The 23425-nt window shown below is 39.2% G+C and overlaps 1 protein-coding gene across 4 annotated transcripts; it reads right to left on the reverse strand.

Moving 5' to 3' along the window:
- Positions 1–2548: 2548 nt before the first annotated feature.
- PPP1R17 (protein phosphatase 1 regulatory subunit 17) lies at positions 2549–22145 on the reverse strand. 4 transcript variants are annotated; one of them, XM_077179408.1, is made up of 6 exons: positions 21743–22145; positions 14469–14581; positions 10961–11113; positions 9400–9561; positions 6186–6270; positions 2549–4404 (listed from the first exon to the last, which is right to left on the reverse strand). In XM_077179408.1, exons 2-5 carry the CDS (start codon positions 14548–14550, stop codon positions 6209–6211), a joined length of 459 nt encoding a protein of 152 aa, XP_077035523.1. In that variant the 5' UTR covers positions 14551–14581; positions 21743–22145; the 3' UTR covers positions 2549–4404; positions 6186–6208. The 4 variants fall into 4 exon arrangements, with proteins under 4 accessions (XP_077035523.1, XP_077035518.1, XP_054504517.2 ...); XM_077179403.1 differs by having other exon boundaries at positions 6186–6282; XM_054648542.2 differs by lacking the exon at positions 6186–6270 and having other exon boundaries at positions 14469–14570.
- Positions 22146–23425: the final 1280 nt, after the last annotated feature.

The raw sequence follows: 23425 nt of genomic DNA on the forward strand, positions 1-23425 counted from the left end.
AGCATGACAAGAGAGACTCCTCTCCCTAAGTGAACTGATGAAAGAATATTCTAGAGTTGATAAACTGACTGAATTGTTTCTGTATGTTGTTAGTAGGAAAGAAAAGAGGGTGTGAGGGAAGGAGAAGTGTTCTAAAGGTTTTATTCTGATTCTTGTTATACTTTCTTTTAGTTACTTCTAATAAAATTTTCTTTATACCCTTTTAAAATTTTGAGCCTGCTTTGCCTTCCTTCTAATCCTATCTCACTGCAGGAAATGAGTAAATAATTCTAGAGGGTACATGGACATTTGGCCAGCACTGAACCCACACAGTAAGGCTGCCAAAACTGGAATTGCTCAGTTGGACCTAGACTGGGAGAGAAAGACTGAGCTATTTATAGCCCAATGAGCCCATGAAACATCAGGATATTTAGGAAGGGATGCAATATATAGGTGGGCTTGTGATCAAGGGGTGGACCTGACTATGGAAGCTGTCATATAGGGTATTCACAAATGTGAAATATGTGCTGCAATCAAGCATGCTAAGGAGTAAAATCTCCTTGGAATTGAGGGTGGTAGCTGGGTTTCCAGTATGGTGAAGCTTGGCAAATTGACTACACTGGACCACTGCCACAAACATGCCAAGGCAAGAGCTACGTACTCACCATGGTAGAAGCCACAACTAGCTGGCCGGAAACATAAACTATAAACCATGCCACTGCTCAAAACACTATCTTAGCCTTAAGAAACACATTTTCTGGTGAAATAGTACCTCAGAGAATAAAATCAGACAATGGGACTCATTTTCAAAATAATTTTGTAAACTCTTGAGCAAAGAAACATGGCATTGAGAGGATATATCACATCCTTTATCACTCACAAGCCTCTGGAAAGACTGAGAGAAGGACTACTAAGACTATGTTAATGATGTTAACATAAACATTAGGATGCAAATTTAGCAGAAGCTTAAGCTGGTTAACAACAGCGGATCTGCTGATGTTCACCTGCTTCTGCCCAAATAAAACCCTTCCATACTGTGGGAGGAGTTAAGGTCCCCTCACTACACATGGAGAGGTGGCTGGGGAAGTTGGTGTGGATTTCTCCTTCCATGGGAATAAGCAAACCCATTTGTGGGATTGTTCTTTCCCAGGGACCAGGGTGTATTTGGTAGGTAGTGTGGAAGAGTTGGGAGACATGCTTTGTGACTCAAGGAAATTTAACCTTGTGGGGAAAATAATCTGTGGCATAAATTATGTGTTGGAGGAGGTAAAGTAGCAGGAATGACTTGAACTGATGAAGAATTAATTTTGTGAAGGGCAAGGAGGATGCAATGATGATTCAAGCCAGGCCGGTCTTGGTGACCAATGATAAAGTATGCTTCTTCTCCTGTCTTGACTACCCATCCTGATTGAATGGAGCCGAAGTCATGGATCTGGAGAAATGGAGGAAGCCCATGAAAAGGGAAAGTAATGTCAATCTGTGAAAGGACAGGGGTAGTAGTTAAAGAAAGTGTATATTTGGTATAGAGATGGTTGAAGGATGTAGTTTAAGTTGTAAGTGTGGGTAAAAAGGGATTCCAGTAATGACAAACATAATGGAAGAATTGGAAGATATATAAATTATGTGGGATCTGAGTAGGATGCAAATGGTATGGAATAAGGGGTGGAAATTGTATTGGGACTGACAGAAATAGAGTTCATTTTCCCACAGCAGCCCTCACAGTGCTGTGCTTTGCATTGGTAGCCAGAAAGGTACTGGTGGCACACCAGTGGTTTTGCTACTGTGGAGCATCACTGGCGCAGCATTGGCACTGTCTCTAACAGTGTCCTGGTAGGGGACACAACTATGCCAAAATAGCTGACCCAAATAAACCAAAGGGATATTCCATACCGTATGACATCAGCTCTGATACAAAAGCTATGGGAGAGAGGAGGAATGGGGGATGTTTGTTATGTTACCACTTTTGCCTTCTGGAGCAACCATTCCAGAAGTGTGTGCTGAAATCCTGCTTTCTGGGAAATGGCTGAATATTGCTTGCTGATGGGAAATAGATATTAATTGTTTTCTCTTTTGCTTATGCATGTGTAAACTTTTACTTTTCTTTTTTTTTAGTTATTTGCTTTTGTAAACTGCCTTATCTCAACTTACTAGTTGTTTTGCATCTTATTTTCTCTGCACTGTCCTGCTGTAAAGGAGATTGATAGAGCAACCTGGTGGGCATCTGGCATTTAGCCAAGGTCAACTCACTACACATGCACTGAAAATATTCACCAACTTCACTGGTAAAGGTAAACCTGAGTCATACATATTTCTCATGTACTTGTTGTGACATACTTTACTGTAGAGGCAGTTGGTTGGGGGTCTGATGGCTCGACCTGGATGCCACAACCTTCTCAGAGAGAGGTCCTGCAAGAGACAGCTTTCTAGGAGTCTTAGGCAGTCCTTCAGCCGTCAGGTAACCTCAAGAAGGGGCAGCTAGCTCAGCTCAGCTCTTAGCAGTGATTTCAGCTCTGCCTTGCGAGTAGTACCCTGGCCAACACAGGGACAAAGAGACATGAGAGCCATGTGGTTGTTCCACAGAGGTAGCCTTTATTCCAGCACCCTGCAAAGGATGCCAGCAACAGCAGCTCTCTCCTGAACAGGGCAGAAACTGGGGTTTTTATGGGGAAAAGCAGGGAAAAACCAATCAGTCTCAACAAATTTACATGGGGTTCCAAAGCATGCTGGGAACTCACCATGACCAAGGAGGATTTCTCAATACATGAGACTTTGAGAGGCTCTTATCATAACCCATTCAAGGGATACCTCTCCAAGGGAGAGGTCTGGCATGCACATCTGTTTCCACACTTTACTGTGGATCTTATATTAATGTTGTTACTTGAACTATTGATTGTTTATATTTTAAGTATTATCTCACTGATATAATAATAGGATAAAAACAAGTACACTTTCTAAGTAAGAGGTATCCCATTAATCATATAGTGGACCTCTTGTGCAATTTAATATGCAATTATTTATTGTAAGCTCATTGATTACATCTTGAGAGTATACATTCACATATATTTGTGAATGGACTGCATTCTCATGAAAGATGTTGGGTCAGTGGCAAATGTGTTGGTCACAGTGTTGGTCACAGTGGCAAATGGAGTCCAAACTAGTATGGTCCTCAGCTGTCTGTATAAGTGACTTAAAAAGATAACTAAATTCAGTCTGCCAGGCTAGATAATCTTCAGCCTCTCTGCTTAGTTCCCTAAGGGTTCAGCTGGCAGCGCTATTCCATCTATCCCAGAGTTATTAAGGTAAGCACACAGTGTCCAGTTCTATCTTTTTTTTTGGTAAAATATTCTACCAATACATATCTCTCTACAAATCCTGTAGCTAGCTGTGAAAGCAATTCTTGTTTGAATCATTGAGGTAAAGTATTTAAAAAGTCACATGATGCTCTTCTACCTTGCAGTAAGCATATGCCATGAGTAACATTATTCCTTTTACTCAATTTTTACCTTCCTGCTGTGATTTTGAATCTTTAAAACCTCTCCTAACTGATTACCTAGGATTCAATTTAAAAAACAGATGTGAAAAGATTATTTGGAGCAAAAGCATCAACTATCCAACAATTTTACCTTTCAGTGGAGACAATTACTAGCAGGCATTGCACTTCCCTAGTGTTTCTCCTCTGAGATCTCTGCCCTCCATCCTGTTTGATGCATCTGTCAACACTGAGAGCCCTTAGGTGTAATTTTAATGCTAAAGTAAATTTATCTTTTCCTCCTTACAGACACAAGTCATGAGCAGATACAGGCAGAGGAAATTTTTGCTTTGCATTTCAGAGACTCTAGAATTGAATCCTGGCCCTCTCACCTTCTTCATCTATCCCATCAGCTCTGCACATGGGAATTTTCACTGTGGTCAGTGTTATTCCAGGAAAGAAAAGCTGAACAAATTAGGTCAAGTGTCAGACAAAAAAAGCAATTTGAATCACTAGCTGATGTTTTACTACTCTGCGTTACCACTTCTAGTGCCGGGTATTGTATGAGTACCACACTGCACAAAACTAGATCTGATCTGAGGTGGATTCCTTCTTGACAAAAATGCTAGGAAGCCCCTTCTGGTAAACCGACAGAATCCTTCAAACCCTGTGTAACTGAAATTTCTGCCATTCATGTCCAATAATGCTTGCTGGGAATTATGAGATGCAGATAAGCAGATAAGCGCTTGATGGCAGTTTAAATTCAAGTGTTCAACTGACAAAAATATTTATAAAGGTAAAAGATCTTTTTTAATGTGATGCCACTTTGAATGACCCATGATTATTTACATTGTATTATTGAAATATCACTGTAATCTAACTGTGGATTGTGTCTCCATCCTTTTCTTCATCTTCCATAATCACTGTTTGCTCTTCTTCTGTAAATAGCTTAGTGCCTTAAAAAGAGAAGAACACAAAAAACAAACAAACAAAAAAACAACAAATAAAAAAAAGGTGGAAAAGTGAGTTGATTTAATATACTACTTTCTAGAAAATATCAGGCAAAAGAGAATTTTTCAGTTCTCTCTTATTTCTTGATTTTAATGTCATCACACGAATTACTCCTCATTTCTTTTTGGTCTTTTAGTCTCTTAATACTTACTGAATCACTGCATTTTTAGCAAAAATGATTAAACATTCTTAAATCCAATATATTTTTGCTATCTGTAAAAAGAGACTGAAGTTTCATTTGGGAACCTGTTTGTCAGAAGGGTTTGGGTAGCTAAATAAGGGAAAGAGTTTGCATGATGAAGCAAATACTGTAATTAATCTTTGTAATGGGAACAGCTTTTATGGACATGTGTATTTTCTCTATGTATATAGCATATTACTTAGATCTTGCAAATGCAGGTGAAACAAGAGGTGTTTAAATACCCACATGACAAGTGTCATCTCCACTGAAATGATAAAGCATCAATAAATTGCAAAAGCTACTAAATGAAGAACAATGTGAAAATAGACTTGGATTGTAGATCATACTTCCCACAAATCTGTCACTTCTCCTTTCTCTGTGTCTCTCTCTTTTTCTCTGTTAAACCAATAAGTCTGTCCTTTGAGGATCCAGAGGCTTTTATATAATACCAAGGTATAACAAATATTGTAACTGCTTCCCTCATTAAAAAATAAGCAAGAGTAATGTGAGAACAATGCATTAGGTGCAAAATATTTACCTATACTGCCCTTCATTTAAGTTAGCTCCTGCTTCATTTATATGCAGCTCTTGTGAACTAGCTAGTTTCAGCAGCACTATGAGATAAACTGAAAGGCACAAATTAATAACATTCATTTGACATTTCATGTCTTTCAGTTAATTTGAAACACAAAGGACTTCATTTGTTCAAGCAGCAATTAAATCGCTCTTGTTGTTAACTGCAAAAAATTATGGCATTTTATGGAGATAGATGTAAATATTTCTTACACAGATTTCTATTCCTATAGGCAACCTAGGCAAAGATAGACAAGGTTTTCTTTCCCTGACACCTTTGGGGTTTGGGTTGTGTGTGCTGCAAAGGAGAGTGGGGGTTATTTTTTGTTGGTTTTCAATGGGCCATTGAGGGGCAGGGAAAACATAATATGTGCTTAAAATGTACCTTCAAATATGTGATGAAATTCAATTTATGTGCATTTGCTATTGAGAGAATGACAGAAACTAATGTAATTTTCAGTTGTTTTCAGTTATATCTCCAATGACACTTTGTTGCCTACTGTTGAAGCCACCTTTGAACACTTGGCATGGAATCAAAGCAGCCTGCTAAGATGCTGCCTCTCTGTACAGAGCTTTTCAGATCCTGTATTCTGGATCTGTTTTCAAGTGATTAACTGCCTGTGGCAGACTGGTGCCTGTATCAGGCAAAATAACCTATGTATTTAAATGCCTGAATTCTATTCCCTTCCTATTCTAAGGATGCATATTTAATTTTCAAGATTCATACAACGTACATCATTCTGCCAGTTGAAGTTCACCAGTGATCGCTCCATGATTTGCTATGAAAAGCCTTTGTTTGAAGGCTGGCCCAATATTTGCTACTTATTTACTTTCAGATTTATTTCATCTGGTAGCACACACAAAGAAACTAAGCTTTTATGGAACTGCTGTGCAAAACAGAACCTGAATTATAGGCTTGGAGACCTGAGAAGACCCAGCAGAACTATGTGAGCTAAGTAAATATAGACAAACCTTCCTGTCCTGTCTCCTTGTCATTAGTCTTGCTGTAGTAAGCAGCACTCAGTGCTACATGGTATTGATGCCTTGGAGTGGCTACCTAGAACAGAAGCTAAGAGTTAAGAGAATAAAGTGGGTATTTTTTAAAGGCCTTCAATAGCTACACCTTGGGCAGTGTAAAAGCCTCATGGGGGCTACACCCAAGATGGACAGAGGTCACAGGTTTTTCAAGCAGATAGAAGTTTTGTCTGTTTGCATATCAGGGGTTAATTCTCCAATTACAGCTTCAAGTAATGAAACCATATTCCCTCAGCTTGCTCCTCCCCAATTCACTTTTGTTTATATACTTTTCAGGGCCTGAGGCTGTGGTGTGTCCTTGGATCACAGGCCCAGAGGGATTCTTTTGTCTAACTAAAATGTGAAGATATAGTTAACTACACTTTATATGCAGTTTAGAGCTATGCACTAATGTAGTGTAGGATTTGAAAAACATAATAACTAAAATCTTAAGGCATCAGTATCTCTTGAGACCTGCTAATGAGGATTGCCACCATTTCTAATATTTCTCCTTCAGATCCCCTGCAAACCACTTCTAGATACCAATTCAAGAAACTCCACTTAATTCTAGTAAAAAGTCTTATTTAAGAGAGTAGTCTCTTGAACAGCTGTCCATACAAATGCTTTTCTGTAAATGCAGCAAAAATGGCAGATGTGTTATCCCTCTTTGTTTTGACCAGCACTCCTAGGACAGTCCCTCTCCCTTTTGGGTGGTCTGAGAGATTTTCTATCTCAAATAAAAGCAAGTCAAATGTACCATGTAAAATTAAGAAAATTAATGTATCTACTAGGTGGCATGTGGTCCAGATGAGAAGCAGAATCAGTTTTACATCTCGGGAGCACCCAATCCAATTGGGAAATGCAATTAAAGAAAGGGGCCTACTAAGTTATCTGAAATCTCCTCTACAAGGGTCAGGCTTCTAAATATATTCAGCCTTCAAACTTCTACTGAAGAGGCACAGTTAATGTTATGCCATATCCATACAAATGAGTCATGAGCAGATGTCTCCTTCAGCAGCAAGCTCTCTTTCAGTCAGCCAACACCTTGTCTTTCTGAAGGAATTAGACCAGAAGACAAAATATAGTCAGATTTCTAATAGTCATTTTTCCATATCACTTGACAGTAAATGGCTTGAATCTGATCCAAGCCTGTAGTCAGCTCTGGAACACTCTGTTGCCATCCCCACTTAGCATTATATAGTCCATTAACTAAATTAATGGTCTTCAGCCCTGTGGGTTTGAGCTAGAATGTAAATACATGTGTAAATACGGGAATACAGTTCCTGAAATGTGACTGAGGTTTCCTCATCAAATGAGAGATAACTTGTAAAATTAGTTTCAAATCCTCATTCTCTCTCATAGCCTAGAAAGCCAGTTAAGGCAGCTCCTTTAGAAAAATACAACACCCTCATTGAAAACATCTGGGTAAGAAGAATGGAAGTTTAACCATTCACCTCTTCCCTCTCCCAGCTCAGCTGCAGGCGTTGTCCCTAGGCAGTCTGTAGACATGTGCTATCTTGTTGTTTCTCTGATTTGTAGCCCAAGAGGTATGGCTTAAATCTATGTGGCACCTGACAAATAGATGATTTAAGACAACTTTTTCTGTCTAGTTTTTAGCTTTCTAACAGAAACACTCATGTTTCTGTGAGCCATAGTGGTTCTAGAGTGTACCTAAAAATTGAAATTACTTGCATGTTCTGTTGGGAAATTATGGTGACATTGTATATTTACCCTCTGTTTTCTTTAGCTAGATTCCTTGGCAGATATTAACAGAACAATCTAACAATCCTTAAAATAGATCTGCAGGATGAGTTGCATTTCATAATACACACAGCTAGGAAAACAGAGGTAGGGAGGCTAAGTGACTTTTTAAAACAGCAAACAGAGAAAGACTAACTTACAAATGTTTAGCAAATCAAACATGCTTCTCACTCTTTGAAACCCAGAACTTCCAAATTGTATTCAATAAAGCACATTTTCTTCACAAGTGATCAGAGGCATCATATCAAAGAAAAAAACATTTTCCCAGTGTTATACAAATCACTACCATTTTGACTTCCTGTTTGTATTCCCTTTCCATCGTTTTGCATTAAAATGCTGATTTGTCCTTGAAATTGCTGGTGGTCCATGGAAAGTTTATAACATGTATCTCTGGACTGCATCCCTCTGAGCTTTGAATCCCAAACTCTACTGGGAACCTCTGGAGTTCATCAGTTAGCAAAGTGATTCATTGGTAACGATCTTGCTATTGATTGTGGTAAGCATCAGACACACTACTAATATGGGTCCCTCTTAGAGCTGGGGACCTCTGTTTGGGCCATACATTTAAGCTGTCTCTAGTATCTGCTCTAAAAAGGCTGGTTTGTATGCTATAACTAGGTAATAAGAATTACATAAATATCCTTTTCTTTCATTGCTTCTTAATTTAAATAAGAGAGGGAATTTGTTCATAAAGCATGGTGCAGTTTTATTTAGTGTACGTTCCTGAGCTCTGACTTGTGAGTTTACCCAAAAAGCAGGTTAGCTCTTTTCAAATGATCCATGGTAAGGTTTCCCTTCCCTTCCCTTCCCTTCCCTTCCCTTCCCTTCCCTTCCCTTCCCTTCCCTTCCCTTCCCTTCCCTTCCCTTCCCTTCCCTTCCCTTCCCTTCCCTTCCCTTCCCTTCCCTTCCCTTCCCTTCCCTTCCCTTCCCCATTGGCATGTAACATGGTGTCTACTGTCATTCCTGATGCATAGAATTATCTTTAAGGTGCTGCTAATGAGAAATTCATCACCACTTGGCTACATCAGTGCCTGTCAGGGACTGCCAAAGGAAGGAGGGGATTAATCAGCACAGCTTTGCTCCAGGTTGTTGGAGGCATTTTAGTGCTGGTGACCTAAAAATTTCTATGTGCTTAGGTTTGAAAAGCAGGGCAGTAGTTCGCTTTTCAGAAAAGTGACCAAATGCCTTTTCTTTCTACCTATTCTTTCTATCCCTGGAGCTTGAATATGGGATATGTATTAGACTTTTCATTTTCACCCCACTATTATTATATACTTAGACCAAATAGGTCCACTTCAAGAACTGCTACTCTACTGAGTAGAGGGCAACTTCCTTTCAGCCTTGTAAGTATATCTCTGACACTAGTCACTTTTTGCTGCCTCTTAGGAAGGCCTTTACCTAAGTTTCTTACCTATTATCAAAGGTGGGATGTGTATTGCAGGTGTATCTTTTCTTCTGGGCTTTTTCTTCTCCAGTTCAGTGATTTGAGAGACTGGAGACCCTCTCTCTCTCTGTGACTTCTCTGGGATACCAGACCTTTTCAGCAGATTTTCAGATGAGGCTGAAACTATGCCTGTAAGCAAGCAATAAAGAAAATGCTACTTTAGCCTGTTTACATTGAAGAAGCTTCCACCTGTGTAGCTCTCCCAAAGACTACTCTGAAGTACAGTGGCACAACTGCATGATCTGCTGCATGATGTACCTACCCTACATTTTTTTCAAATAAATTATTTCCCATAGGCTCTAGAAAATGATGCTATTAGGCCAGCTGGCTTCTGATTATATATAATGCACTAAAAATCATGGGACAGATGAGTGTAATCTCCTATTCCAGAACTTTAGACATCTTTCCACAGTAACTTAATCACACAGATGCTCAAGAGGTTGGCTGGGAGCAATATGACCACACAGAAGAGGCTGTTTTAACTAGTAAAAGAATGTTTTCTTTATGATAGGACAATTGCAGGAAGAAAACACAGCTCTCCAGCCTCTGAGCTGCTCTTCCTAAGAGAGAATTGCTGATGGAAGGTACATGTGAAAACTGAACAGAATCAAATATCTGGATTACAAATACTGGAAAATCCCAGTGCTTATTTTTGACTTGGTGAATTGTTGCAGATATACAGAGAAACACACAAGTAGTTACTGGCTAACTCCCCCATGTATGTGCAGCATGGGAAGAAGAATTCAATAATGTAAGAGCACAGCTCTCTTGATGGAAATTATAACACTGTGTGTTTGTTAGCTGAGAGTGACAAACATTTATTCCCACTGCTGTTTTTGGATCATTAAGTTTCAGTAGCAGCCTCCTGCTTATTCTTCCCTTCTCCAGGTTGGTGGCATTTGGGTCTCAAATATCTGTATTTGTGCCACAGTAGGGAGCATTCCACAAGAAGCCCCTTCATTGCTGTGATGTTTTCCGGCTTCCTGAAACACCCTTTGCCGGAGTTCCCATAAACACATGATCCCTGTGATTTCCAGGAGGACCATCCTGCAGGTGGCTTGTGTGCTTGACTGGTCTACTCCCAGTGTCAGACCCAGCCTCCTGCTGTGCACTGGATGCAAGTTTCATGGGAAAGTGCAGGGGCTGGACTTGATCCTTTTCTTGATTTTGGACCATATCCTATTGGGACATCTAGTATGGCTCAGCCGCTGCCAATACATACACATAATATCACACAGTAATGTAACATTTATCAGCAAGTCTATGAGATCCATGGAAGCAGGTTTTTCAGAGCATAAACCTATCCACCTTGGTATTCCCAGAAGTGAGACCAAACCCTTCAACTAACATGGAATATCTTTGAGAAAGAGACTTTCTGTTCACCTGCCTTCCCAGGTGCACATGCAGGAAGCTGTGTTCCTGTCTGCATCCAAGGGGACATAACTGTTTGAACGTTCCATGGACTTCCATCCTTCTCCAGTCCCCAGACATGACTTGGGATTTCAAAGTCAAGAGATTTACTGCTCACCTGTTAGAGGTGGTGGAGTGTGCAAAGCTGGTGTATCTTTTCTCTTTGGCTTCTTTTGCTCCTGTTCAGTCCTCTGAGAGGCTGTAAGAGTTTTACCTTTTCTTGGTTTATTTTTGAGGTCACAGCTCTTAATCAGCTGCTCTGAAAGATCTTCTGCAGGGAAAAATATAATAGAAATTAAAACTTAGGGGAGATAAAAAAACAGATAGGGAAAAGAATAACTTTGATAATAGTGCTTTAATTCAAATCCCCAGGAAAAAAAATCTCTTAAATATTTAGAAAGCAAACAAAAGAGGGCTCTGAGCCATACTACAAGGGAGTCAAGTGACTTAGGAAGTCTTTCTGTGTTGTTGGCAGTACCCATAAAACAAAGAGAGAGAGTTGTGGGCAGCTTGCGTGTTTAGTCAGAGGAGAGGATGCATCACTGTGTGCAGAGGTTCCATAGCCACCACTGTTTCATCCAGTGGTAACTGTGTGGATTGTATCTTCAAGAGTTACAAGGCCAGTTCTGTGAAGGAAAGTTTTACATATATAGGTTGGTCTGAGCTATTTGTAAAATGAGCCAGTCAGTTGTTCCCTTCAAGAGTTAACTTTATTTCCAGAGCTAATGAGCAATTGGTATTTGCTTTTTATTTACATAACATGACACTGGATTTTTGCTTTTCCTTTAAAACAATCCTTTACTCAGATCACCCAGAAGGTCAACATGTCTTTTTCTGCAAGGGTCTATATTTCTGGGTGCTTAGGCAAGCTGAAAATACAGAAGATAGCTTGTTGTGGTAGTAAATGCCTCTCCCTCAACTCCTCTTTAGGCCTGCTCTACAATCTCAGCAGCTTCTGATAAGCCTTAGTTGAATCAGCTGAGTGATGAAGTGCCCCTTAACTGTGCCAGTTGGGCACTGAAGCATCTATGACCATACTGGGTGCTCTTGTATGGTAAAGGTAGGAACTATTCTGACCATACCAGGAACATGAGCAGTCTGACCAAAGTAAGGAACAAAGGATAAGCAGTCATTCTTATTAGCTTTGGTAAGTCATTTACCCAACTGAAATGATACCATTGTTATGAGACTTTTTGAAAAAATTAATCATAGCCTCAGTGTAATAGTACTATTTTTACTGGAATTTTTTGGAAAAATCATGTTATAATGCTACAAACAGCAGTGTAGCAGCAAGGAGAGCTGTTTGAGCTCTCCTTGAACACAGTGGGCCTCTGAGTAGGATGCCTCTTGGAGCTTGCATACCATCGTTTGCAATACTTGAAAGACTGTTGCTGATAACAAGGTCTGGGCAGACACCATCCCCACACATACATACTCCTTGAGGTGCAGCCCACGCTGGTTGAGAAACACTAAGAGATTTGATATGAGTACTGTACTGAGCCTGACAGGAATTTTTGATAGGTACCTTTTTCATGTGTTCATGGAAGTGAATAGATCATGATACGAATGTTGTTATTTTGAGTATATAATTAACTCACTGTTATAATTGTAGCAAATCTTATTGAATTATTTTTTCAAATATTAAATTAGTCAATGATTAAGTGCTTTTGCACCCTTTTCTTACATCCATATCCTCTGCACCCTTACCCTCTTGCATCCCCAGTCTTCATGTAAATCATTCCAAGTTGCTTCTAATCCAATTATGTATGCTTTGTTTACATAGTAAGTAATAGAATGAACTTTGCCACTTAACTATGTTAAAGCTGCATTCTCATGAATTCATACTAAACCCTGCTTTTTGCCAATAACCTTGACGATGATTCTTTAAGCATTTTAACCACTCATTTGTGAACCTGTCATTAGTATCATCACAGAAACCAATGTTTTGAATTATTAAAAGCAGTTTGTTTGCCTTCAGCTGGGCTCCCCACATTGTTACCCAGCCCCTGGCTGCAGACTTGCATGCAAGCACAACTTCATTCCAGGCTCTTTCACACTCTTTAAGGCAGCTGTTATGTCTGTGAGCCTGCAGGTAGATGTGGGAAGGATGGCCTCTGGGTTAAGTCCCTGGAGACGTGGGGTTTTTTTTCTGACCTTCACAGGCTTTCTTCATAGTCCTAATGAGATCATTTACCCTCCCATTGCCTCTGTTTTCTAACAGTATAATGAAACTAATTCTGAACATATTTAAATAAGCAATTTTATGAACTAACTATGGTATACTAGCAGTTGTAAAAACAGTGTCTGTGGCTAGAAATGCCATGTAGCAGACAGAACTAGGATACCTTTCTTGCAGTACTAATAAACAAAATCTATAAAACCCATGGTGAGACTTTTTTTTTTTTTACTAGGAAGTGAAATTGCATTTGTCTTTCATTATTGAGGTCACAAAGGTAACAACAAGACAAACAGATTTTTCTTTCTGGGTTGCTAAATCTTCAGGACAATTTTGTAAGATAAGACTGAAATCATAGCACTAGAAGCAGAGGCAAAGACTATGAATAAGCAAAAAGCTTATCTATCAAGCATGAAATCTAGTATTCTGGAGTGTGACAGAGCAAAGACAATCCTAGTATGCTCATTGTGAAAGCTGTAAGAAGTAGCTTCACGAAAGGAAACTGATGAGGAAGGAGAAAACTGTGGGAAAGAGTGAAGGAAAGATGATTTTCAGAAAGCTGGAAAAGCAGGCCTGAGAAGGAAAAAGAGCAGAGAAACTTAGAACTAGCTACAGCTGCAAAGTCTGAAAGTAGAAAAAGTTAGAATAGTATAGCAAGCAAGTACATTAAACAATAGCTTGAGTTTTAGGCTTGGCTAAGATAGACCTTAAGACTGCAGAAAATTATGCTTACCAAGATAGTAGACAGCTTTGAGCTTAATAATGGTCTATTGTGTATTGTTAATAGAAAGGAGACAAGCAAGCGTTGTGTGAAGCAGGTGTACATGTACTTTTAGTAATTGGCTAAAACAATTGTCTGTAAGCTTTAGCAATACACTATTGGCTAGGAAGTATTTTAAATGCTCTGTAACAAAGATGTCTTTGGCTGTTGCTGGCAGTACATTGCTGGCAGAGCTTTTGCCATCTTTCTATTGTCTCAACCATGTAATGAGGCTGCAGTAAAAGCTCAAGGAATGTTTCCCAACAGTCCTGCTCCATTTGTGAAAAGAAAAAACTTCCCAACACAGAAAACATTTTTAGAAAGTTGTCTCAGTGATGGCAAATTGAATGCTTGAAATCTTTTACTCAAATTGCATATGGAAGATATATTCAGGGAAAGCTCAGCTATATCCTAACTTTCCATTTACTGTAGTATAAATGAAGAAACAGCTCTACCAGGGAAAAGATCAATGACTCTTTTTCCTTTCTCCTCTTTAATTAACTTCACTCTAGAGATGCAGCTGATATTTATATGCAGAAAAAGTGCTCTTTGTCTTTCCATCTGGCACTAGAAGTGTCAGCAGAAGGTGTAATCTATCTGTTTTCTTGGGGGGTTAGTTGTATTGCTGGATTTTATTATGTGAAGACAATACCCCTCATAAGAGCAATGACATCATCAAATAACACTTACCTAAATGGTTACACTGTGGATCTTGCTTGTCCAGTCTGTCATCTGGGATATCAAGTGGCTGAACACATTCTGTTGACATCATTGAAACTGCTTTTTCTCCTCCTATGAAGATACTACACCACATTAATGAAAAAAATTTTTAAAGAAGTTCAGCAGCATGACATAAAACAAACATATTGGTTTTACTTAACAACTGATGAAGAGTTCTTGTCTTCCAGCAGTCTGCTGACCTGATTTTTCACTCACACATGGTGTGATTCACTGCCTTGGTTACACACACAGTAATCTGTTTCTCCACCTACCTTTCTGTAAGCAACCCACACTAGCATAGGTTGACTCTACAGAAAAACATACTTTTTTTTAAGCATACAGAAAGTGCTATCTCATACACAAAGTAAATGCTAAGGAAGAGGATGTTTTGTTTTGGTTTTCTTCTCTACTTTTTCTCAACAGTAAACTAAGGATCATATTTGCTATTTTTTATATGAACCAACTTTAATCATTAATTCTGTTGACTTGGTCTTTTAAGTCCAGCTTCACTAAGATACCTTACATACCAGAAAAATCAGGTGTAAAGTGCTGCCTCAGAATGATGGCCAGTGCTCACAGATCCCAAAGCCATCATGAAGTAAACTTACTCATCACTTTGGTAAGACCATGGGAACCCATTTCTTGTAGCTATTTAAGTGTTCATGCTCTGTAGGTCTCACTGGATTGCTGTTTGGGCTATTTTGTCTCCCTTTACTTATAGCTGCAGTGGGTGTGGAAGCCCATCCTCACCCACCCTCCTACCTGAGCTTCCTTAGCACCTTGCAAGCTGATACTTGATCCTGGGGCTGCCACAGATGCCACCATAGAAAGAAGAAAATTAGACCATTTTTCACTGCTGATCATTTCTATTGTTGCTTAGCAGAAACTCATCAGAATGACAAAGGCAATGTTAAAGGGAAACAGCCTTCAACCTGAAGGTGCAGTCCAAGTGATCTTGGTATTTGCTTTGATCCAGAAACAGCTGTGGTAGTTTTTTATTCATAACCTCCCTTCTCCATTTTCAGGGAATAAGAGCAGACTATGACTTCCTTGTAAGGAGGAGAAAGGCAATGAGGAAAAGAAAAAAACTGGAGACATTATGAATAGAAGATTAAGGAAGTAATTGAGGAAAAAAAAGAGGAAGGGGAGGTAGAGAAGACAAGGCAAAAAAAAGAGAAAAGTAAGAAAAGAGGCAGCTGCAGAATAACAGTGAAAAGGAGGATGGGAAAATAGGAGACTAAACTCTGGGAGTTTGGTTTTATCTTGCTGGGGAAAAGAAATTATTTATTATTTCTCTGTAAATTACATTGGTTGTTTGCTGACAAGAGACAAAACAGTAGGGGAGTTAATCTCATTTTCATGACTAAATTTGCATCTATGTAAAGAAAAATTAACCCTTGAACAAAGTATTTGCAAAAGAAGGTAGGAAAGGTTGCACTGATGTAGTTCTTCAGTGGATGGAACACGTCTTAAATGACAGTGACTTACAAATAAATAGAATAACGCTGTTGTTATGATTCTATGTGGTGGTTTAGATAAGCCCTTGCCTTTTGCCCAGGCCTCTGACAGCAGGCAGTAGCTTTATTGAGGTAGCCAGTGCCCCAAAGCTCACTCTCATTCACAAGTTCTTTAATATAGACTGATTCGGTCTATTATAGAATGAATTTTTTATTTAATAGACAGAAAACTAACAGACATAAGACTTAAAACAAAGTAATACTACACAGGAATAAAGACAAAAAGAAAAAAGACTACTAGTAGACATATACAGAGTGAGGCTAAAGGTGCCTATTAATGTTACAGCTAGCAAAGAAATAATATAACTTAGGATTCAATGTATCTTACCATCCAGTTGGTGATGGGACACACATCATGATCCTTTCCCTCAGTCCTCAGGGATTTAAGTATGGATTTGAGTCCATAGTCCTGGGAAAAATCTCCCACAATTTCAGGGTGTGTGTGTAGAAGGCTTCTACATCTGTGATAACTCATATGTCTTTTACAGTTTGTAAAACACTGTCTCTCAGTCAAGAATATTTCCTTTATCTCTTCCCACATCTGCTCTCTAGACTAAGATGCTGATTCTTAGCTGAGGTCTGAGTACTTTTGGTACCAGGGATGACCTCTTGCTGGGCCTTTCAGCCCTTAGGTTATCTCTTTATAGACCAACTGTCAGTGGTAGAGAGTAGGGTGGGATAGATGTCCTGCCACCACTGGCTGGCAGCATCAAGTTTGACTCAACTCATGTCAACATCAAAAGTTAACATTGACTGATATTGTACATATGGAATTAATTCCCTTATGTTTCACTATTTAAAATGTACAAAAATTTGTAATATTCTACAAATTATTAAGATCTTACTGAATCAGGCCTTGATGAGGGATTTCACCTCCGAATGTTCACTATATAAATGTCCCAGTCCAGCCTCACATCTGTACTAAAGTGTTACACTGGCTGAAGGCTCATTTGCCTTCACTACAAGAAAAATCCCTCACTTAGGAAGACACTAGAGAAAGAAATCTTTGAAGGCACCTTGAATGGTTGCTCGATTTATTCACTGTATAAGTAAGCTACAGCTGTGGTTTAAAATAAAGCAGACATAATTTTATTTAATACAAAACTTATCTGTCCTTATGAAGGCTTGCACTACATTTTGTGATTTGAGGGTGTTTTATTGTTTTGATGCCATTTGATTTTATTGGATTTGATTAGGGCATGCTGGCTAAATATTATGACTGTAGGTAAAAATGTTCTTTTCGGAAGAATACTCTGTTTACAACGTTTTCAGTGAAATCAGGGATATTATTTCAGACACTATGGATATTTTTGTTTTTAACGTGTCTTGAGGCAGAAAAGGCTGGGGATAGATAGCAAAATTTAAATGTAAGATTGGTAGTAAATTATATTTAATAGAAATAGTTTATAAAATATGGTTAAATTTGGTTAGATTTCAATACATTGTTTCATTGAATTATTTCACCCAATAAAAATCAAGCTTTGTAAAGAGACTTAATATAGAATTGCTTCATTATTTTTTCTTATTATGGTAGTTTGGAAAATATTATCTAAAATACATCTCTTTGGTCTCTGTTTATATTTTCACTGTCACACATGCCAAGTGCTTGGCATCTTCAGTGTTTTAAAATTCTGGTTTACAGGCTAACTTATGGAACTCCCCTTCTATTCCTTTTCTTTTGTAAATCTGCCCTGAAGCTAGCATTGCCTTGCTTACTAAGCAAGCACTGCACTTTGTGACAGTCTGTGTGACAAAAGAATATAAAGATAAAAATTGCCAAAATATATAATGGATTTTGGTATCTTGGGTGTATATACATTGTGTATGACATGTGAACCTGTGAGCGCTGTTACATCCTGTCATCATGGATTACACACAGAGCTCTCCTTCAAAGGAAAGTTGCTGCATGTGATCATTGTTATGGTGCTTTCCCAAACAACTCAAATCAGTTCCTGACACTAAGGAAACAGATTCCCCAGTAATATTTTATGTGGGAAGGTAGCCTGCTATAGGGGCTGTATGAAGCCATTAATATGGCTTTACAAATTGAAGCATGTTCTCAGATTTTCATGCATTAAGTGCAACAGTTTTCTTAGCAGCCTTCACATTAGTGTGGTTTGCACTCTCTGCTGCCATCAGTCACCTTGGTAGCAAATGCTCTTCATGTGATGAAGTAAAGTGTTTTTTTCTTGCACCCTGTTATGTCTCTTGACATAATGATCCACATTCATCCTTTGTGCATCTGTAATGGTTACATTGGAGGGCTACTTCACACACAATAGAAGACACTTCCCGAGATACCACAGATTTTCCTGTATGATTTAGGATTCAATTGTCATTTAGCCAGAGACTTTGGTACAGTGCAGCTAGGCTGTACCACCTTCTTTGGAGATATGTGCCTAAATGAGTCACCTCAAGTCTCTAATTTCTTGGAACAGAGAGAGCTGATAAGGACAACTGAAATGCTTTGCTTAAAGCTGAGGCAAGTTCTAGCTTTGCCTACATGGTTTTGCTTGTTAAAACTTTTGGCATGAGATTGGATTGGCTCTACTTATAATCAGAAGAGGGCAATGAATGATAAGGCAGACTGAAAAGTCCAAGTATTACTAAAAGCTGCTTCAGCCTAATGTTAATGAAATCTCATGCTGCATCACTGTCATATAACAGCATGACTCCCTTAAGGCACACACCCTTGTAAGATATGGTGATTCAGATGAAAAATACCTGAACTTTTCACTTTCTGGATATCAGACTTTGGGATTTTTAGATAGGTTAAAGCACATACTAATTTTTTTTTCAAAATTCTCAGTTGTTGTACCCACTGGATTAAAGTGCCCAAATAAAGCTATCTTATCACTCACTAACATAGTTCTAAAACACACAAATATTTGCAAGTATATGATTACTGTCTTTGCCTAAATTTTTTGGTTTCCATAACAAAATTCACTAATGCAACCAGTTCCAGCCTTCAATTAGGTAAAAATGTTTTGCTGGATACAGATAAAGATACCTGTTTTAGTTAACTATTTTAAACACAGTTGGTTTAATGTAGATGTGTGCCACAAGTAATCAGCTTAGAGTTTAGGGAATACTCAGCACAGCTACTCTCACATATTTATAAGATTATGTAAGTCTTTCAAGGCCATCTGATAATGTGACATTTAAACTGACTTAAAATGAAATCTCATGAGAAAAAACTTACCTTGTAAGATAGAAAACTAAAGCTTTGAGAACAAAACTGAAGAGCTGGGCTTATTTTTCATTTGATCTTGAATTAGGCATGGAAATGGCTTGGGGGGGAAATCTCCATTTCTCTTAGGGTTTCAAGGGTTGTAGGGGCTATGAAACTATGTGGATATTAGGTACTATGCCTAGTTGTATGTAATCTGAAGGGACAATGCAGTTCTCAAAAGAGTCACCCATAGGTGATCATTCTTGCCTATAAGATGAAGAAATGAAGTTATGATATGGAATTCTTATGAAAGTTTACAGGGGTTATGTGGGCATCAATGTCAGTACTCCTTATCATTGTACATTAAGGCTCATTATTTCTTTGTATATTGAATACTTAGAATTTCTGAACTGGCCCTTTATAAGGTATCCACAACCTGTGCGTCTGAAGATTTCAGTAGACCATGTGGTGTATGTGGTATTGTATGTGTTTGTTTTTTTTTTCCTCTTGTTCAGGAGAGTGTTTTGTTTCTACAAATGACAATATCCTGAAGAAAAATGCGCTAATCTCCAGGGCATGCATAATTATTAAACAAACCACGAGCATGTTGACAAGGATGCTAGATAAATAAAAGTACTTTTGAGAGCATCCTTGTTGGGTGACAGCAGTCAATCTGAATTTACTAACTTCGTTTTGATAGTTGGTAATAACATTGCCACAGAAGCCTGTTTGGCCCTATGTATTTATCTTCTGAAGCCAGAGCAATTCCTAAGAAGAATAGAGGGAAGCAGAGGCAGAAACAGAGGCAACTAAGGTCCTAGGGTGGTACTGTGTGAACACTTGTTTGTCCTCATTCTCATAGGCAGAGCCTGACCTTGCTGCTGCTGCTGTACTCAATAGCTGGAAATGAAAGTAAATAGGGAGTATCTCATAGGCTGCTGCCAAATGCAGACATGAGGCAGAGGCTGGACTTCATTAGTTACAGTCCAGACTGGACAAAAAGCAGCATTTTGCTGCCCTGTCCAAAGAGCTGTTCTGGCATGGGGGTTTACTTTTTAAGACTCGTGCCTCCTCTCCCACCAAACATGCACTTACAGTTTCCTGGGGTAGCTGATTATTATATCATTTTAAATTGGTTTGCCCCTTCCTGTCTGGTTGCAATGAGCACATAAGCAAGGAGGGACAGGAAGGCTCCCAACATCCTTACCTGCTCCTTTATCCCTGCAACCTTAAACTTATGTGGGAGGCAAAGAGCACGACCTGTCATTCCTTCTGTAGCATGTCCCCTGTGGAGGGCTCTATAATGTGAGTAGGCTCCTTATTTATTTGAAGTCATTTACAAATGCAGAAAGAAGGAATAAGATATTGGATGAAGCCGTCTTGCGCCCATCTGCCCTATGCAGAAATAATGTGAAACAGGTCAGGACATGGGGAATGGTACAACATCTGGCTGCATTTGTCTTCTTCCATCTGTACTCAGCAGGCAGCCTTGGTACCTTTATCAAAAAATACTCACCTTCACCCATACCCCATCCTATCTCAGCCCATTGCAACTGCTTCCTGGCAAATCATCTGAATAAAGCAAGATTACAAGTCAGAGGAGAAAATAAATGTCCTACAAGTAGAAATTCTCAGTGTTGTTGCTCCAAACCTTTAATTACAAGTTTTACTATATGTTTAACATTATTCTATTTGAGTGATGCCTTCCAGGATACAGGAGACAGCTTCATGTTAATGCACAAACTTTCTTCTGAAGTTACTTGGACACTAGGCTGCTCTCCACAGGCACCCTGTCAGATTATTCACTAAATCTTCTTAGCAAACACTTTGATATTTGAAAACCTGATCTGAGTGTCTCCCTCTATCCAAAACTTTTGCTACTAATACTAGCATGGGTGAAGTACCACAGAATTGTCTTGGAGCAGTTTCTTCTCACAGACAGTGTGCTTCTGGGTGCTATTTCAAAAATTGTGGCTGGGTGGTAGACCGATTCCCATTACTAGCTTGTAAAATAAACTTGTAAAATAAAAACATTTATTTGTTTGATTGAAAAAATGCAAGATACATTTGCACAAGTTCTGGTTACAAGTTTTTATCTTTGGAGATCATAAAATATACAGTCTTCCCCAGTTTTTTCCTTGAGGTACAAATTAACCCCTTGCACATGCTAGACTTACTAGTGAGATAAGAAGTCCTTATACTAGCTCCCGCTTTGCTGACTTACACATATGGTTGTGAACTGTCCCACCAGTTAGTGCTTTAGTTTGCTCTAAAACTCTCTCCTCCCCATTTCCCTATTTACAAATCCCAGACTCGGTTAGGTCATACCTCAACTTTCCCCACATAGGACCATTCCCAGCCCATTCCCTATGCAGTGGGGATCCTGTGCTTTCCTGCTCATCCCCAGAGGTGATAAGGCAACTTATGGGTGGTGGCTGCTAAAAAAACCCAAAACAAACAAACAAACAAATGCACACACCCCCTCAAAAAGAAAAAAAATAAGGAAATCAAGAAGCCTACCAGCTGGGAAGAAAACACGTTGCTGAAGTACTTACTGAGCGGTGTGAGGGGAGGGTGTAGTTTGTCGTTGAGGCTCACTGGAGGATCTTTCTCCAGCCCAGTATTGGTGCTGCAGCTGATGCTCTTGCCTGTCTTATCTACAAATAAGTGGAAGCTGTCTCTGTGGCAAGGCCGCACTTGGGCGTCCTCCTGGAGGCTAGGGAACAGCAGCACCACTCCCTGCCCCACCAGCAGATTCTAATCCTGTTTCCTTCCTCTTCCACAAGTTGCAGGGGCCAAAGGAGAGGCAACAAGATGCGTGGGAGACCAGCAGTGCCTCAAGGCTGAGGCATCATTCCTGCCAGATGACCAAGAGCCACAGATGCTGATGCTCTCAAAGAAGAAAGAGAGGATGTGAAAGCTTTGGCACAGAGAGCAAAAAGGTGAGCTGCAGCTTCTGTGTCTAGAGCTGCAAGAAAATCACAAGGGCAGGGAGTAAGGCTGATACTGTCAGGGTCCCAGGGGAAAGCTGAGAATAAAAGTGGAGCAAGAAGGCAGGACACACATCCGGAGCAGTACTATAAGCACAGAAACTGATGGACACTGTCTCCACCACTGAGACTCAGTGATGACTGCACTTTTTTTGTATATATATCTGGCATAACTGGTTATACAAGCATGGTGTTTATGGGACCAGGCAGGGAGTCTTCTGTGGCTGCCAGTTGTTTGCCAGCAGAGACCAGTCTCTCCTATTTTAGCCCATGCCTTTGGATGGAACTGTTATTTCAGCTAAGAGAAAAACATGCCTGACATTGGAAAAGCTCTAGAAGAAATACTCTAATCTGTGGTGGGACTGTGAACTGCCTCTCTCTTAATATTATTTGCAACAAAAATGCCTTTGTCTATATAAACTGTGGTGAGTCACAGTTGTCATTATCTTATCTTCTTTTCCCCCCACTCAGTGACTGCAATTCAAAAGTGCTGGTGTGCAGGGCATATTTTCTTTCATAAACAGTGTATTGTACAGAAAGCCCAAACAGGCAAACTGCTAATTGCCAGCCCTGCAAATTATGCTATGCCCATGGGTCCTTTAGGTATCATATGTGGTTCTACAAAATGCCAAGGATGTTAAATGCTCTAAAGGAACAACCTAAAAGAACTGTATGCTTTCTTCAACAGTGCCTGGGAGAGACAAGTATGTTCATTTGCTTACAAATCACCTGTGCTTATGTGTCTCAGTGGCCCACCTTTAAAAGCAAATTCATAAATGCTTAAATTATTCCTGAAAAAAATGGAGCAGAGGCTCCTAAGAATTTTTTGTGAAGAATAATATTTCTAAATTCAAAAAAACCCAGAAAAAGAAAAACAAACAAACAAACAAAAAAAACCCAAACCTCCAAGTTCTTCAAATCACATAAAGCCCAATCTTTCTTTTTATGACTTGCCCACCTCCACCATTGTCCAGACCTCTCTGTTGCAGTGAATTTTAAATTAAAAACTGCCTAATTTTCACTGAAATGTATTTTACTTAAACACAATTATTTCATATTTTTCTATGAAGTCAGAAAATCAGAATGACGTAGATGAAACAAAGTGGTCAAATCAGGAATATATTTTGAAACTCAGCTGAAGATTGCCTTTTTATTGTCCTGATTGAAAAAGTCAGCCAGTCATTTATAGCACTAAAGAATTCCCTGAGGACAAGAAAATAATTTCTTGTTCTAGGCAGCAGATCCCAA

Source organism: Agelaius phoeniceus, chromosome 1, assembly GCF_051311805.1.
Source record: "Agelaius phoeniceus isolate bAgePho1 chromosome 1, bAgePho1.hap1, whole genome shotgun sequence".
NCBI classification, from domain to species: Eukaryota; Metazoa; Chordata; class Aves; order Passeriformes; family Icteridae; genus Agelaius; species Agelaius phoeniceus.